At 51.9% G+C, this 16832-nt stretch overlaps 1 protein-coding gene across 4 annotated transcripts in view; it reads left to right on the forward strand.

Moving 5' to 3' along the window:
* The window catches only part of RGS3 (regulator of G protein signaling 3), a 232180-nt gene that overhangs the window by 73375 nt on the left and 141973 nt on the right, over nucleotides 1-16832 (forward strand). For 2 of the 4 annotated variants that reach the window (XM_030535444.1, XM_030535445.1), the window contains 4 exons: nucleotides 3432-3513; nucleotides 10807-10912; nucleotides 13061-13400; nucleotides 14664-14703. In XM_030535444.1, the coding sequence (XP_030391304.1) occupies nucleotides 3432-3513; nucleotides 10807-10912; nucleotides 13061-13400; nucleotides 14664-14703 (568 nt within the window). Of the gene's footprint in view, nucleotides 1-373; nucleotides 558-3431; nucleotides 3514-10806; nucleotides 10913-13060; nucleotides 13401-14663; nucleotides 14704-16543; nucleotides 16623-16832 lie in introns of those variants that run through there. The other 2 variants (XM_030535446.1, XM_030535447.1) reach the window with 2 other exon arrangements.

A 16832-nucleotide genomic window follows, 5' to 3' on the forward strand; every position in this document is an offset into this window, starting at 1 on the left:
TTGGTTTCCTAAAGCCGAATCACTTTTCCTCCCGTATCTTTAAACTAGCGTATGGAGTCTTTTTATGAAGTGAAGCTTGTGCAGCCGAGGCCTGTGAAACGCTGCTTACACGTCCTCAAAGTGTTTGTGAGAACCTTGCAATAACAAAGTGCTCTGTGCCGCTGAAGAATGCAGCAGGAACAAAAACCACATCAACAGAGAAGGGACTAGGGAATACTGAATAGTTGACAGGAATTTTAATATAAAACTCTCTCTCTTCCTTGTCACTTGGAGTTTTCAGGAAGCCCTCTGTCTTATCGTAAAGCGGCATACAGCGCAGACAGGGGCTTGGGAGGTGAAAGGTGGCTTCCTGCCATTCTTCTCTAGCGCTGGGTTCCCATGGGCGGTCATGCCAGTTTCACTGTGGCTTGTTCCATGCTGTTGTGATACAAGGAGACCAGGATTCCTGCTCCTTTGAGGGATTTAATTTCCATGGGCTAGCGGCACGTTAAGAGCCTGCAATCATGAATCGTTTCAATGGACTCTGCAAGGTGTGCTCGGAGCGGAGATACAGACAGGTCTGTGGAACCTAACCCTAATCTGAATGCAAAGTGAATCCATCTAGGGGGTGCATGTCTATTTCAGAGTCTGAGTTAGGCATATGTGTGTGTGTGTGTTCTCCCCCTGCTGCTCTGGCTGTGTGGTGTGTCAGGTTATTTCTCGTGTATTGGTTTGCAAATGCCGTTATAGCAAAGATCATGGTAATGCTTGACAAGGCGGCTGTGTATAGATGATCTCTGTCTGTGTACAGGCTGATCTGCAGAAGTGTGGATGGTCCCATGGTGGGAAGGAGCATTCAGCTTGTGCTAATGGCCTGAGTGTTAGTGCTCTAAGGACCTGGTGTGTCCCAAGGAAGTTCTAAGCCGAGCGGTAGTGTCCAATTTACCGTTCATTAGTGGAGAGGAGGGCACTGCAGACTGTTAAGCAGATCCTTCCTTGTGTTTCTCAGGAATGCACTAGGGAGACACTGATGGCTGCTAGGAAAGAGTCTTGCTGAGGTTATAAAGAAAAGTTCCAAGTTCTGTCTGACAGTGTTTTCCATGGCTCTGTCTGTCGCAGGGTATTTTTAATGGTGTAAATGTGGCTGTGTAGATGAAGCTGCCTTGGCATTTCTGACACCAGCTCCCCATTGCTCTGCTGTGGGGTCATGGCTCACTCCCAGGCATATTAGGGTCTCAGCCCCTTTGTTGAGTTCTCTTGTTTACCCTAGTTCTGAGGCTAGGGCTGGGATTGCGGGATCGGGTGTATGTGGCACTGCACTCCCTTCAGTGCAGTGAATTAGTTTCACAATGTAGATACGAAGAAGACAGAGCAGAAGCAGTCTCCTTGGTTAAACATGCCCCATCCAGTCTCTGGGCTGGGCAAAGGCAACTCCACTCCGCTCTGCATGTGGAAATGGTTTACTGTGACTCTTGTCTTGCGCCATGTTAATTCTTGGTCTCCCAAAACCATTGAAATCTGCCCTGGCTCCTCCCTCCACACCAGGGGTGTAGAGTTCTGATAACTCGGTGCCCTCTAGGGTGCTGAAGTCACATGCCATCTCTGCACCCACTTTCCCTGTCTGGGTTCACACTTCCCAGCCCATGTCTGCAGGGGCAGAAACACAGCATTGGTGCCAGCTGGGAGCTGTATCCCAGAGCCCGAGCTCCAGTGTTTTGATCACTCCATCGTGAAGAGCAGAGCTGGGTTCCCTTATCAGTAACGAAGATCTGGGCTCAGCTGCTGGTTCTCTTGATGCTGCATGAGCAGATCTGACTCCAGCTCACTCTCCTGTTGCCGGGCTGGCTCTTCAGGCCCAGCAGGAGAAATAACATGTCTCTGCGAGGGAAAGCTGCAGATCTGACATGCAGACTCACAAGACAGAGTAGGACGGTGCTCTTTTCACCCTGACACTTTGTGTCACCATCCCCACGTTTGAATGGGCTAGTGACATAAACCCCCTTCTCCCTTCAGGGCTAAGAGTGTCTCTGTCAGTGGTCAAGGGGCAGAGGTGGGGATGGAGAGCCAGTGCTGGGGTTCTGTGGCGTTGGGCTGTCCCAAAGAGCTGCTCACCGACCTCTGGTCATGACTCCCAGGCCTAGAAACCCCCTCTGCTCCTCTGATCCTGTGTTAGAGCTACAGGTAGAGAAAAGTCAAAACTGAAGAGCCACCACCAGCATTTTGGCCTGTTTGTGACCGACCAACCCCCAAAGCTACCCGTGGTGGTGGGACTGGGCGTGCTCTTGATGATGGCAGTGGAAGGGAGTTTGGGTTCGGAAGCCCACTGCCATGCTAGGGAAATGCTGGGAGACAGGGCGTGGAGCTCGGCAACCAGATACTATTGTGATTTCATCTTCGCTTTATTAGAGCAAAAGATAGAAAGAGGCTTGGATTAAATTCTTCTCAGCCAGGATCTGTGGTTGCTTATACTGGGTCCCTCAATGGGATCCATCCTTCTGGCTGTTTATTTCCAGAAATCATATGGGTCAGTTGGTTCACCCCACCCTCCTTCTTTTCAGTCAACCAGGAAACGTGACAAACTTCTCTGAAATAACATTTATAGGAACTGTGACTCTGAGCTCCCGCTAAAAGCCAGCCTTCAACAAATGAACTTCACTCTGTTCACGAGAGCTCATAGCCTCCAGGGTCAGCGTGACGAGGGGAGCCTTTAACTTGTTCCCTGAATGCTGATGGAAAAACCCCATTAACCCTCCATCCCTTCCCTTCAGAACTCCTTTCAGCCATATCCTACTTAATGAAAATACTTTAGCACAAAATTAGGTGTGAGGCTTTCAGAGCGTCTTCATTCCAACTGCTTTACAAACATTAATATACTAAGTCTTGCCACAATCCTGCAAGGTAGGGAAACGTCATTATTTATATATTACATAAGGGAAACTGAGGCACAGAGAGTCGCTCAAAGAAGTCACACTGGAAGTCTTTGTCAAAGCCAGGAATAAAATCATATGTCCTGGTTCCCAATCTTATCCTTTAACCCATCCTTCATCCCACCTCTAGAAGACTCCATTGGTTATCAAGAGAAATTCAGGGGTGGAGAATTGTGTTATCTGCCTGTAGTACAGGATACACAGCTCACCTGCTCACAGATTGCAATGCCAAATTTTATGTGATTTGTAAATGCCCTTGGCTGCAGTCCAGCGTCAGATGTGTCAGCTATGTCCTGGCCGTCTGCAGTAGTTTATGTCCTCCTACAAAGGGAGGACTTTTATACTGACAGCTGTTTGTTGTCTCTGAACAGTCCATCCATCCCTCTCCAGTTGGCTGTATAGATGCTGTTTTAACGTAGACATAAAAGTCCTGAGGCTGTGCATGAGCAGAGTGCTGGGTTCGTAGTGGTCACACACAGTAGCTGCCTTCCTGTGTAACAGGATGACTCTGATGTCTGTTTTCAGATTACAATCCCTCGAGGAAGGGATGGGTTTGGCTTCACAATCTGCTGCGACTCTCCAGTCCGTGTGCAGGCTGTAGACTCTGGTAAGAGAACAACCCATTTTTATACATCTTTTATTGTTGGACTGATCTGAAAGGGACTCCCCGCCCCCGTTTGCTTCCCTGTGTTTGATCCTGTCTTAGGAGCCTCTCAAACCTCACAGAATTTTCCTTTTCTCTTGAACAGTTTCTTTTAAATGTCCCCTTTTTGCCTCTAATGAGGCCAGAGGCCAGCATGGCTGTCTCATTACAGCACTGCCTGTGCTCAGCACTGTATGCTCAGCAAGAAGGCATTTCGGTGTGACTGCTGGGCACAGGGCAGCGGTGGGGAGTCCTGTGCCATTTCTTGGTGTTTGACACAAAAATGGTGTCAACTAGTTTTTTCCTAATTGCTCATCGAGTGAGTAAAATTTGATTATGTAACGAGTACTCCAGATAGCCAGACATTGGGAGAGAGCATTAATGGCTTGATCTAAAGCCCATGGAAATCACTAGGAGCCTTGCTATTGACTTCAGTTGGCTTTGTATCAGTCCCTTCATTTCCACAGCAAAAGTCAGGAAATGCAAATGTTAAGTGGAAAAACCACCTTAACTCTGCCCCTTGTGCTTATGCCTCACAGTACAGTGTTTAATGCTGGGATCCCATGCAAGTTCTCAAATAGGACAATATACCATTTGTGCTATGTGTGGCATTCTGCAGTATTTTGGTGTCAGTCTAATATACGTTCTAGCACGGGCTGAGAAAGGTTCCCCCCCCCCCGCATAAAACATTTAGACAAAAACTATTTTATATGTTTTTGTTGACATATTTCGACAGAATTTTTCATTTTTTTGCCAAGAAAAAAAACCTCTCAACAAAACCATGAACCCTGAAAATTGTTTGGTTTTCAATAACTGAAAAATTTCAGTAGGTCAGGTAAAATGTTTTGGCTTTACTGAAAATGTTTGCCAAACAGGCCAAAATATTACACATTTCAGTTGTCCAAAACTGACATCATTTCACAAACCGTGGGATTTTAAAACGGATGCACTTTGGGTTCTTTTTAGTTGCGGTCTTTTTGTTGAGCATTTATGGGATGTGTTTTCAAGCTTTTCTCCAGAATCATCAGGGTGAGAAATGGATTTGTCTCTCCCACAAAACTGACCTGGAAATCTAGTTTGCTATCCTGTACCTGCCTACTGAGGTAATGAGGAACCCAAATCTCATCTGCTTTTCCTGCATGTGAGTAATTGGGTCCTTGGTGTGCCTGAGGAAATGAAAGCGCATCGCTGCCCCAATCCCAGGCCAGGGACAGTCTCCTGCAGCTGGGATGCAGCTTGCATCTCCTCCATGACACGGGTCAGCAGGGGGGCTGCAGGAGCTGTGTAAATCCAGATCCCGAGGTGCACTCCCTGCTGCATGCTGGTCTCTGCAGGGCTGTCAAGATTCCTTCCCCACTCTGAACTCTAGGGTACAGATGTAGGGACCTGCATGAGAACCTCTAAGCTTAATTACCAGCTTAGATCTGGTTTTACGGCCATCACCCAAATCCTTTAAGAGTTATTTGGGAAACTCTGTCTACCTCCCAGTAGCCTTGAGAGACTTCTCCACCAAGTTCCTGGTGGACACAGATCCAAACTCCTGGATCTTAAAACAAGGAGAAATTAACCATTCCCCCTCCTTTCCCCCCACCAATTCCTGGTGAGTGCAGATCCAACCCCCTTACATCTTAAAACAAGGAAAAATCAATCAGGTTCTAAAAAGAAGGCTTTTAATTAAAGAAAGAAAGGTAAAAATCATCTCTGTAAAATCAGGATGGAAAATAACTTTACAGGGTAATCAGATTAATAGAGCCCAGAGGACCCCGTCTAGCCTTAGGTTCAAAGTTACAGCAACAGAGGTAAAATCCTCTTAGCCAAAGCCCAAAACAAAGAGCACACAAACAAAAGCCTTCCTCCTCCCCCAGGATTTGAAAGTATCTTGTCCCTTTATTGGTCTTTTGGGTCAGGTGTCAGCCAGGTTACCTGAGCTTCTTAACCCTTTACAGGTAAAAGGATTTTGGTGCCTCTGACCAGGAGGGATTTTATAGTATTGTACACAGGAGGGCTGTTCCCTTCCCTTTATAGTTATGACAAAGACTGATGTGGAGACTGGAGCACTGTGGGTTCAGAGGCACCCCAAATGAGTGTTCTGCCTATGGTCCCCACCCCAGTGCAGGCATGAGATGGTGCCGAGGGCATGCTGCTGGCCCTCCCAGTCACAGGGGAGTTCCCCCCGCAAGAAGAGCCATGCCTGTCCCGGCTGGGGAAAGCTGGCAAAAAACGATGACTGCTTCTGATGGAAATAATCAACACCTGCTTGTGAGAAGCTAACCTGCCAGCCCACCCTGAGGAATGCCATAGGCCACAAATAATCAGGAAGCCAACACTTGATGCAGGAAACCACCTGGCACTTCCCCACCTGTAACTTCCCATCCCTTGGCAAAGTAACTGAGAAGCTAGCAGCAGCCATGCTTCAACAGCAAGTCTGCTGCATCCTGATGCTTTGTCGTTGGGCGTCGGGACAGGGACAGCCACACTGGCGCTAAAGAGAGGCTGTTCTCCTGGCCTTGGGTGCAGGTCCCATGTTGGTGCTTCCGTGTCGTGACTTTCCTGCAGCTTTCAAACCAGTTACCACAATGGTCCGGTCAGTGTGGGGTGCAAATCCAGACCAGTGCATGGTTGTGTAATCACCTGCCCTGTAACCCTGGGCACCTCACAGTGCTTTGTTGCTGTAGCTCTCAAACTGGGCTACTCTCAGCTAGCCTGCCAGCGTGCAAGTCACCCTCTGACTGTCCATATGCTAGAGAGCCCTGGTTCAGCAGCTCTGACCCCTGACTACAGCCCCACAGCGACTTCCACCAGCCTTAGTTACATCTGGCAGGGAGACTCTCATGCACTCCGAGTCCCGAATTTGCCCACGGCCACATGCTCTGGGCAGATCAGAGCTTTAATATGGCTTATTTGTTCCTCTAAAGAGACAAAACCACATCACAGCTTATGAACCTAACTGGGGTGAACACAGTGCTGTTGGTTTATAGTAAAATAAAATATTATTAATAATTAGCCATAGGTTAAGTGCTACTAAGTAAAAGAATAAAGTTAGAAAAGGTAACAAGCAAATACAAGTGAAAACATGCATCTAAGAGTCTAAAACTTCACCTAGCAAGATACAGGCTTTGTTCTCTCACCAGTCGTTCTTCTTCCCTGCCATGGCTGACTTTCCCTCAGTCAGGACCTTCCACAAAAGCACCAGGGGCAGGTTTCCCTTGTCATCTTAGGTGAATCATCTCTATCTAAGCAGGTTTCTCACCTGCATTCAGTTCCAGAGACTTCAGGCCCCCCCTCCTCTCTTGGTTGAAGGACCAATCTTTCTCAGAGCTCTGGCCTCTCGTGTTTCTCTAGTGATGGCTGCCTTCTCTCCCAACTTATATCTCCCAAAAGTCAATGACCTCGTGCTGTTCTTCCCTTCCTGTGGGCTTCCCATCCCCCATATGATTTCGCTATAAATGAGGCTTCCATTGTTTGAGTCCATGATGCTTGATTTACATAGGAGACAAGTAAGTAGCTGTGTCTGGGCAGACTGGGCAGCAGAATCTCAATGAGCATCCATAATTCCTCCCCTAGTATCAATACAGCCATTTTACCACCAGCATGCTACAGGCATACATAAAAGACCTTCCATGATGCACTAATATTGTATTCAATGAGTTGATTCAATTGCTTATTATTTGAGATTTAGACTCCCCTGTCTTTAGAGCTCCGATAAAGTGTCTCTGCCTGGGGCCTAGCCAGGCAGTCTCTTCCTCACACTTGTTAGCTGGAGAGCTTTGTTTAGCTGGTATATCAATACATTCTCATGGTCTTTCAAAGTATTTGGGAAGTAACTGCCCAGTGGAGAAAGCTCGGGACTTTGTTTACAGTGCACTAACTCCTGGGTGACTGGCAAACACATTTTAAGAATTATAATTTCAGTTTATGTCCATAACTTTGCATCAGTTGCTTGCACCTGTATGACATGATGCTGTGAATACCCAGTGAGTGATGTGCTTTCCAGTGACAGATCACATGACACCTCCTAGCTACAGATGATAACAATAGTGAGTTGGGATCAGGTCAGCTGATATCAGGGGGCCCTTTGCCCTCTGCCCTCGAGCTCTTCAGCATGTCCCAGGCTGCTAACCTGCCTGTATGACATAGTGGGACGGATGGCATTGCACTACAGTGGCTCCACTTATTGCTCCAACAGCCCCAGAGAATGGAAATGGGCAACTGCTCCTCTTCTACAACCCCCCCCGCACAGGTCCCCCAGAGTAGCCAAGGGCAGCTGGTACAAACTCCATCCGGGCAAGTCCAGAGTGGTGGGGGTTGGAAAGGAGAAGTGCTTAGTCCTGGCTGACTTGCCGTCCTCCCCTTCCATTGAGAACGTCTGCCTCCATTCATCCAAGTAGTATGGAACCACGGTGCCCTGTTTGACTCAGCCGGAGTCTAAGAGAGAAGGTGGTGTCAGGGCATCGTCCACTTCCAGCTGGTGGTCATTCCAATATTTAGATCCACCAAGCTAGCCACAAAACAGCTTCTATAATACCTTACTGGTTACCCAGGAGCCAAAACACAGTTCCCTTAAAGCAACCCATCCTTGGGCTTCCACCCAGACACCCAAGTCAAATATGAGGAGGATTACGGAAAATCTTATTCATCATTTAAGAAAGTTCTACCAATCCCAAAAGATTGGGCACACTACCCACCAGGTCAATGAATATTTCAGATCTTACCCAATACATGTGTACAGCCAATTCCTATTAACTAAATTAAAATTTATTTAAAAAGGAAAGAGAGAGAGTTTTGGTTAAAAGATCACTATACATGCAGATATGAATACAGTTTTGAGGTCAGTTTTATAGTAGAGATGGGAGATTTAGTATTGCAAAGAGTTTTTGGATCAGGCTTGAAGCAGTGATGAAATAAACTGCTGGTTTGTTAAGTTGGTTGCTCCCAAATAATTGGAAAGTCCTCAGTTCCTTGGATAGATGCTCCCATTAGTATACATCCATAGTCCAGAGGTTTGAGCAGGAAAGTGGCAAAATGGAGGTGTTTCCAGGGCCTTGTATAGCTTATGCCATGTGGAGGGAAACCCATTGTTCTAGTGTGTGGAAAATTACAGGTAAGATGGAGTTTGGAGTAAAATAGGCAAGTCACATGTCCATGCCTGCTTTGCTTTGTCATGGGGGAGGGATAGCTCAGTGGTTTGAGCATTGGCCTGCTAAACCCAGGGTTGTGAGTTCAGTTATAGAGGGGACCATTTAGGGATCTCAGACAAAAAGCTGTCTGGGGATTGGTCCTGCTTTGAGCAGGGAGTTGGACTAGATACCTCCTGAGGTTCCTTCCAACCTTGATATTCTATGCTTCTATAGCAGAGGCCATTACCTGTACTCTAGTTAGAACATTCATATGAAAGTCTGTCAGGTGTGGATAGGCTTTTTCCATGATTCATTGTGTTTGCTGATGAGCAATCAACAATATGCTGGCCAGACTGGATGCAAATTGCCCTGTGGGTGCTATCACAGGAGCAGACACATTTGAGATACAGATACATGGTCAATATTCATAACTTCAGATACAAAAATGATACCTGCATACAAACAGGATAATCATATTCAGCAAACTGTAACTTTTCCATTGGTGCCTTACTTGACACAATTTGTACAAGATTTGTTGCAATTATAGAACAGTGGTAGCAACAAAGATCTACATGGTTACCTTTAATCAATGTCACAGGTTGGAACTGTAGTGAGACTGTAGCATGTATATTTTACAGGGGCATGGTGTTTGACTTAAACAGGCATCCATAAATGACACTAACCTCATGGTATGCTTCATCCCTAGTTGGGCCTGTTGCACACACAGTTCAGGCTAGCAATGACTGTCAGTTATTACAATCTGATGGCTTGGTCTGGCTTCTATGTTTAGGAGATTGAAGGTCTCAGAAAAGTTCCTAGTGGACATATATTTTTATCACATCAACAAGCACTGCCATTGACATTATTAACTCTCATTGGGAGTGGCTGAGAGAGGAACCAGTAGGTCAGACACGATGCTCACAGGGTGAGAACAGAATCTGGGCAGTAGAGAGGGAAGGGATGGGGTCAGTATGGGATCTGGGCAGTAGGGTAGGGAAGGGACAGGGGCAGTACGGCATCTGGGCAGTAGGGGAAGGAACAGAAGGGACTGTGTCATTACGCGATCCAGGTGGTAGAGAGGACAGGGATGGGCTCAGTATGGGATCTGGGCAGTAGAGAGAGAAGGAATGGGTTGAGTACGTGATCCAGGCATTACAGATGGAACGGTTGGGGTCACTATGGGATCCGGGCATTAGGGAAGGAAGGGACAGGGTAAGTACGGGATCCGGACAGTTTGGAGGGAAGGGATGGGGTGAGTACAGAATCTGGGTGGTAGAGACAGAAAGGATGGGGTCAGTACAGGAACTGGACAGTAGGGAGAGAAGGGATGGGGTCAGGACAGGTTCTGGGTGGTTTGGAGGGTAGGGACGTGGTCAGTATGGGATGTGGGTGGTAGGGAGGGAAGGCATGGGGTCAGTATGGGATCCTGGTGGTTCGGAGGGAAAGGATGTGGTTAGTACAGGATCTGGGCATTTGGGAGGGAAGGGACAGGATGAAAATGGGATCCAAGCGGTAGGGAAGGAAGGTACGGAGAGAATACAGGATCCGGGCAGTAGGGAGGGAAGGGACGGAGTGACTACGGGATCCAGGTGGTAGGGAGGGAAGGTATGGGATGAGTACATGATCCGGACAGTAGGGAAGGAAGGTACGGGGTGAGTATGGGATCCGAGAGTTAGAGAGGGAAGTGACGGGGTCCTTAGAAGATCCAGGCAGTAGAGAGGGAAGGGATGGGATGAGTATGTGATCTGGGCGGTAGAGAGGGAAGGGATGGGATGAGTATGTAAACCGGGTGGTAGGGAGAGAAGGTACGGGGTGAATACGGGATCTGGGAGGTAGGGAGGGAAGGGATGGGGTGAGTATGGGATCCGGGCAGTAGGGAGGGAAGTGACGGGGTGAGTACAGGATCCGGGTGATAGGGAGGGAAGTGACGGGGCCCTTAGAAGATCCGGGCAGTAGAGAGGAAAGGGATGGGATGAGTATGTGATCTGGGCGGTAGAGAGGGGGATCTGGGGCGAAGGAGCGAATGCCCCAGATGTAAAGCTGACCCCTGTACCTGTGTTCATCCCCTGCCAGGGGCACTGTCGCTGCGCTTGGCTCTGTCCTGGGGCAGATTGTTGGCACGGCTCCTTCTCTCCATTAGGTGGCCCAGCGGAGAAGGCCGGCCTGCAGCAGCTGGACACCGTGGTGCAGCTGAACCAGCAGCCCGTGGAGCACTGGAAATGTGTGGAGTTGGCACATGAAATCCGGTGACTGTTCACACTGCAGTACCCGTCGGGCTGGGAGTGGGCAGCCATGTGGGAATGGGGCCCCGGAGCGATCCTGAGCCCCAAGAGCTGGCCAGCTGAAGTGTGCACTGATCTGGCGGGCAGGTTTCCCTGCACAGCCGCCTCAGGGGTGGAGTAATCCCAGGAAAACCTGGACAGGCGATACCCCCAGGCGGGAGCCTTGGCATGGGGCCCATGTGCTGCAGAGGGGATGGCAGGTGGAGAGCGGGCCCAGCTGAGTGTTGCAGATTTGTGGGGCTGCCTGGGGGAGGGAGGGGGTACCAGTGTTTCTGTGTGGAGTGAGTGGGGCTCGGGGGGAGTTAGAGCCGCAGAGGGGTTTGGGGAGGGAGGGTCTCAGAGGAGGTGCAGGGGGCTGGGAAAGGGAGTTGGGGAGGGGGAGGAGAAGTCTCTAATTAGGGGTGTGAGGGAGGGGAGGCAAGAGTCTCTCGAGTGGAGCAGGAGGCTGGAAGGGAGAGGGTCTGAGGGGGTGCAGGGAGCTGGGAGGGGGAGTCCATTAAGAAGAGAAGGGGGGGAGGTGTCCCTGAGGTGGTGCAGGTGAAGGGAGGGGCAGTCTGGGGTGGGGGACGGAAGCGAGAGGGATTCTTGGGTGGAGATGGTAAGGGAAGGGAGAGGGAATCTGTGGGGGAGGGAAGTGAAGGGAGAGAGACCCTCGGGGTGTGGGGGAGAGAAGGAGAGGGACTCGGGACAGGAGGATGGGAAGTGAAGGGAGAGAGACTCTTGGGGTGGGGGAGAAGGGAAGAGAGAGGGAATCTGGGAGGGAGAGAAGTGACGGGAGAGGAAGTCGGGGGGAGGGAAGTGAAGGGAGAGGGACTCTCGAGATGGGGGAAGGGAAGGGAGAGAGACTCAGGGCAGGAGGGTGGGAAGAGAAGAGAGAGGGACTCTTGGGGTGGGAGGGAAGGGAAGGGAGAGGGAATCTGTGGGGGAGGGAAGTGAAGGGAGAGAGACCCTCGGGGTGTGGGGGAGAGAAGGAGAGGGACTCGGGACAGGAGGATGGGAAGTGAAGGGAGAGAGACTCTTGGGGTGGGGGAGAAGGGAAGAGAGAGGGAATCTGGGAGGGAGAGAAGTGACGGGAGAGGAAGTCGGGGGGAGGGAAGTGAAGGGAGAGGGACTCTCGAGATGGGGGAAGGGAAGGGAGAGAGACTCAGGGCAGGAGGGTGGGAAGAGAAGAGAGAGGGACTCTTGGGGTGGGAGGGAAGGGAAGGGAGAGGGAATCTGTGGGGGAGGGAAGTGAAGGGAGAGAGACCCTCGGGGTGTGGGGGAGAGAAGGAGAGGGACTCGGGACAGGAGGATGGGAAGTGAAGGGAGAGGGACTCTTGGGGTGGGGGAGAAGGGAAGAGAGAGGGAATCTGGGAGGGAGAGAAGTGACGGGAGAGGGAAGTGAAGGGAGAGGGACTCTTGAGGTGGGGGAAGGGAAGGGAGAGAGACTCAGGGCAGGAGAGTGGGAAGAGAAGAGAGAGGGACTCTTGGGGTGGGGGGGAAGGGAAGGGAGAGGGAATCTGGGGGGGAGGGAAGTGAAGGGAGAGGGACTTTCAGGGTGTGGGGGAAGGGAAGGGAGAGAGACTCTCTGGGTGGGGGGGAGGGAAGGGAGAGGAAGTCGGGGGGAGGGAAGTGGAGGGAGAGGGAATCTCGGGGTGGGGGGAAGGGAGAGGGAGAGGGAGTCGAGGGGAGAGAAGTGAAAGGAGAGGGACTCACGGGGTGGGGGGAAGGGAAGGGAGAGGGAGTCGGGGGCGAGGGAAGTGAAGGGAGAGGGACTCTCGGGGTCAGGGGAAGGGAAGGGAGAGGGAGTCGGAGGAGGGAAGTGAAGGGAGAGGGACTCTTGGGGTCGGGGGAAGGGAAGGGAGAGGGACTCTCGGGGTGGGGGGAAGGGAGAGGGAGTCGGGGGGAGGGAAGTGAAGGGAGAGGGACTCGGGGTGGGCGGATGGGAAGGGAAGGGAGAGGGACTCTTGGGGTGGGGGATGTCTGTGTGGCTGCTGAAGTTGCGTGGCTTGGGGCACTCTGTGGCTAGTGTCGCCTGCCAAGCGTGTTGTTTGCTGTGCTGGAGCTGGGCTTGCCCGTGGGGCTGGCTCTGAGCTGCATTTGTCTGACCCTTCCCCACGGTGTCTCTTTCAGGAACTGTCCCAGTGAGATCATCCTGCTGGTGTGGAGGATTGTGCCGCAGATCAAGCCGGGCCTTGAAGGCATGATACGGAGGTCATCCTGCAAATCTACCTACGACCTCCAGTCGCCTCCAAACAAGCGGGAGAAAAACAGCACGGTGCCCTCGCGCCCTGAGCAGCGCCAGAGCTGCCACATCGTGTACGATGGCAGCGACAGGCTGGTGCTGAACAACTGGGCGCGATACACGGAGGTGGGGAAGCGGAGCCAGCAGACGATGCCACCGTTGTCCCGGGCATCCTCTGACGGGGACAAGAACTACATCCTCTTAGCCCCTCTGAATCCTGGGAGTCAGGTATGGCCCCCCTCCAGCACTAGCGACGCCTGTCCTTGGGCACTGGTTGAGCCCCTCACGCTGGCCAGGCCTTGGCCTCTTGACAGGGCCATGTCTGGACCAGCTCGCCAGTCAGCCCTGCCTCCAGGGAACACCTATCCTAAGCCACCTTCACCTGAAGGGGGATCAGCCAAAGCCGAGGCCCCAGGCCATATGCAGGGCTGTGCTGATCCCTAGATCCAGTGCTGCCTTGTCTGTGACATGCTCTGGCTTTTTGGAGCTGCTGGGCCCAGGGCTGCACTGGAGGGCTTCAAGAGTAGCCACTCTGAGCTCACCTGAGTCAGCAAGGAGGGTCCTTTCGGGAGTAGTAGGGTACAGATTGAGGAGCTGCCAGAAATGAGGTGTTCAAAGCTCTTTGGTCCTCCAAGGGCGGCACTGAGCTCTGAGTGCTCATGGGCTTTGACTCCTCACAGCTCCAGCTAGCCTGTGATCCTGCCTCCAGCCTCAGCCTCTCTGATGCTCCTAGGCAGGCCCTCCCTCCTCCCCAGCCTGCATCGGCACAAGCTGGACTTCATGCATGGAGCAGACACTGCTTCTTGCTGTATCTTGGTGTCTGCAGATGCCCTGGCTTTGGCCATTTGCAAGGAGCAGGCAATCAGCCCACAGCTGTGGGGTCCCTGGCTCCTGGTCCTGTGCACCAAGAAATGTCACAGTGGCATGATGCAACCTGACCCCAATGAGCCCCTTCTGCCCCCCAAGATGTCACTGAGGACAACTGTTGTATCTGTGACTGCTGGGTACGGTGTGGTTAGCTAGGAGGGGAAGGGAAGGGAACAGTACAGCCCTGTGGGGTGAGTCTGGGCTGCTGCCTGTCTGAAGTGATGCCTCTCCAGCCCACCCAGCCACAGGGGAAGGGGAAGTGTTTGTGGTCTTTGCTTATTTTCAGCACAGTAAATTAGGCTTCCAAGCTGGTGCTGTCCCCCAAAGGCCTCTTCCCAGCCCCGGCAGCACTCACCATTGTACGGTGTGTGCTGATACTGTCCTGCTAAGGGGCATGGCAGCTGGCTGTGCTGAACCTGTTTATCAGCAGGGTTGTGCCAAGTGCTGGGGGAAACCGGGAGGCTTTCCCCAGTGGGTAGGACACAGGGCTGGAGTTGTCGCCATCAGTGCAATATGCTTCCCTCTGCGAAGTGCTTGGGGATCTCTGGAAGTCGAGTGCTGAGAGTTGCTGGTGTGCAGGAGCTGCAGGGAGTAACTGTGTCCTGCCTGCTCTGTGTCTTCCAGCTGCTGAGGCCGGTGTATCAGGAGCACAGTGCCGCTGTGGGTAAGTGTCCATGCCTAACAGCCCACGGCTTGGCAGACTCAGGAACTTCGCTGCCTAGGCAATTGCTATGGCTCCCCCCTCAGCAGAGGGGGCACTAGCCTGGGAGGGAAGCTGGGCTGGGTTCCCCTTGGCTATGAACTTGTGCAGTCATTAAGCTGCACCAGCCCTGGCTAACAGAGCCAGCCTGAGGCCCCAGGAGGGAAAGCCTCTGGCTTTGTGCTTTGCGAGGACCTAAGCCTGGAAACATCACTGCAAGGGCGTGAGGAGACAAGCTGCTGGGCTGCCCTCCTTTGGCAGAAGGCGGGGGACCCAGTGTTGCCCCCACACCATGCTTAGGGTTTGTCTCACAGCTTCACCTCTCTGGCCTTCCCCAGCGTCCTCAGGCCAGCCCTGTGCATATCACCTGCTGGTGAGTGGGACCTGGTGATGTTGGGTCGGGGCAAGCAGTGGTTTCTCAGACCCACCAGCAGACGTCCTCTTTGGGGCTGGGACTGACCTTTCTGCTGCTCACAGAGGCGGCAGCTGCCCTGCAGTGCCCCATCCTTGCCAGAGCAGCAGCTGCAAGGGACCTCCACTTCTCAGCAGCGCATCGCACATGGAGGAAGTGCCATGTACTCTCCTCCTGGAGCCTGTCAGCTGTTCCAGCTGGGCATGGAGAGGAGCAGGTTGTGGGGTCGTGCTGCTGTTCCACTGAGTGGACGTCCCTGCCATGCCTGCCTGCCCACCGCTGCACCCCACCCCAGCAAACTCCTCCCTAGAAACTCCCCACACAAGCCAGGGAAGACTCTGTCCCCCATTGAGCCCCTCTCAGCAGTCAGAGGAGACCAGGCCATCTCGGAAAACAAAGGGGATCCATTCTGCAGCCAACCATGAGCCAGCACCAGAAGGACATTTTTGACGTCCAGCCAAGCACCACACAGCCACAGGGCTGGAAACAACCTACTTGCCACCACAGCTTCCTGGTAGGGGAGACCCCTAGAGGAGCTGCTAGAGTGGTGGGGAAGCATGGCTGAGGTGTAAGGGCAGATGGATCTGGTGAAGACCTTGTGGAAGGGTTGGTGAAGATTATGGGAGGAAGATGGTGGAATTACTGGGTTATTTTGTTGTGTGAAGGAGAGCAAATCATGCTAGGAGCATCCTGCATTTAGCTGAACGAAGGGGAGCCTTCTTTGAGAGCTCTGTTCAAATCTGGGAGCACATCACAGCACTTCTCCCTCCTCCACCAATGTGCCTCAGTTTCCCCATCTCTAAAATGGGGATAATGCTACGTGCTTTGCTTTGCAAAGTGCACTAAGATCCTGGGATGAAAAGCACTGAGGGTGGATAGTCTGGCAGGTCCCTGAATATGTCCGTGGGCCTGTCTGCGATGCATTGCCTGGGTCTGCCCTCCTCAGGCTTGGGGAAAGGAGCTCTCTAGATGCTGGTGTTGCTCCTCACATAGGACATCCCCTAGCACTTCTCCAGTGGGTTCATTTTATTACTGAGCAATTGGAACTGGCCCTGGATCTGATCCTTGCAGTTAGTGTGGTCAAAGTTACATGACTGTCTGAGGCTGCTGCAAACACTGTGCCAGCTTTCCTTGAAATCTCGTTGGCTCACTCCTCCATTCAGCTCTGATGGGTCTCTTTGCTGTGGGGTGAGGAGCTAGATGGATAACAGCAATTCCTGCCCTTCAGAGCTGTGGGAACTGATGCCAGTCTGGCTCCAGAGAAACATGTACTTCTGGTACCCCCTGCTGGGAGAGCGGCTTCCGTGTGCTCTGGTGGTGACATGCCCCATGACTCAACATATTGTCTGGGGAAAGGGCGTGTGGTTCCTGTGCACAAATTGCTCTAGAGCCGTGGGAACGGCAGCTCGTTTGATCGTGGGAAATCCTCCCTACGCAGCATCAGCTCCGAACAGGGCAGCCGGCTGCCGAGGTGCGTGCCAGTCGGCGGAAGGAAAGGGGGGCGTTTGCTGCAGAGTGAAGGGTTAAGTGAGAAGCGGTAAAGGGAAGGTGAATGAAGTGGAGGGTGACAGGGTTTTCTGTGACAATATGCGTGTTTGGGTTTTGGTGGATTAGATGAAGCAGGGCCCTGAGCTCTGAGCCTTTTGGCCATTAAGTGCTCTTCTGAGGTGTGGGACGTTTG

Source organism: Gopherus evgoodei, chromosome 16 (genome assembly GCF_007399415.2).
Source record: "Gopherus evgoodei ecotype Sinaloan lineage chromosome 16, rGopEvg1_v1.p, whole genome shotgun sequence".
NCBI lineage: Eukaryota > Metazoa > Chordata > Testudines > Testudinidae > Gopherus > Gopherus evgoodei.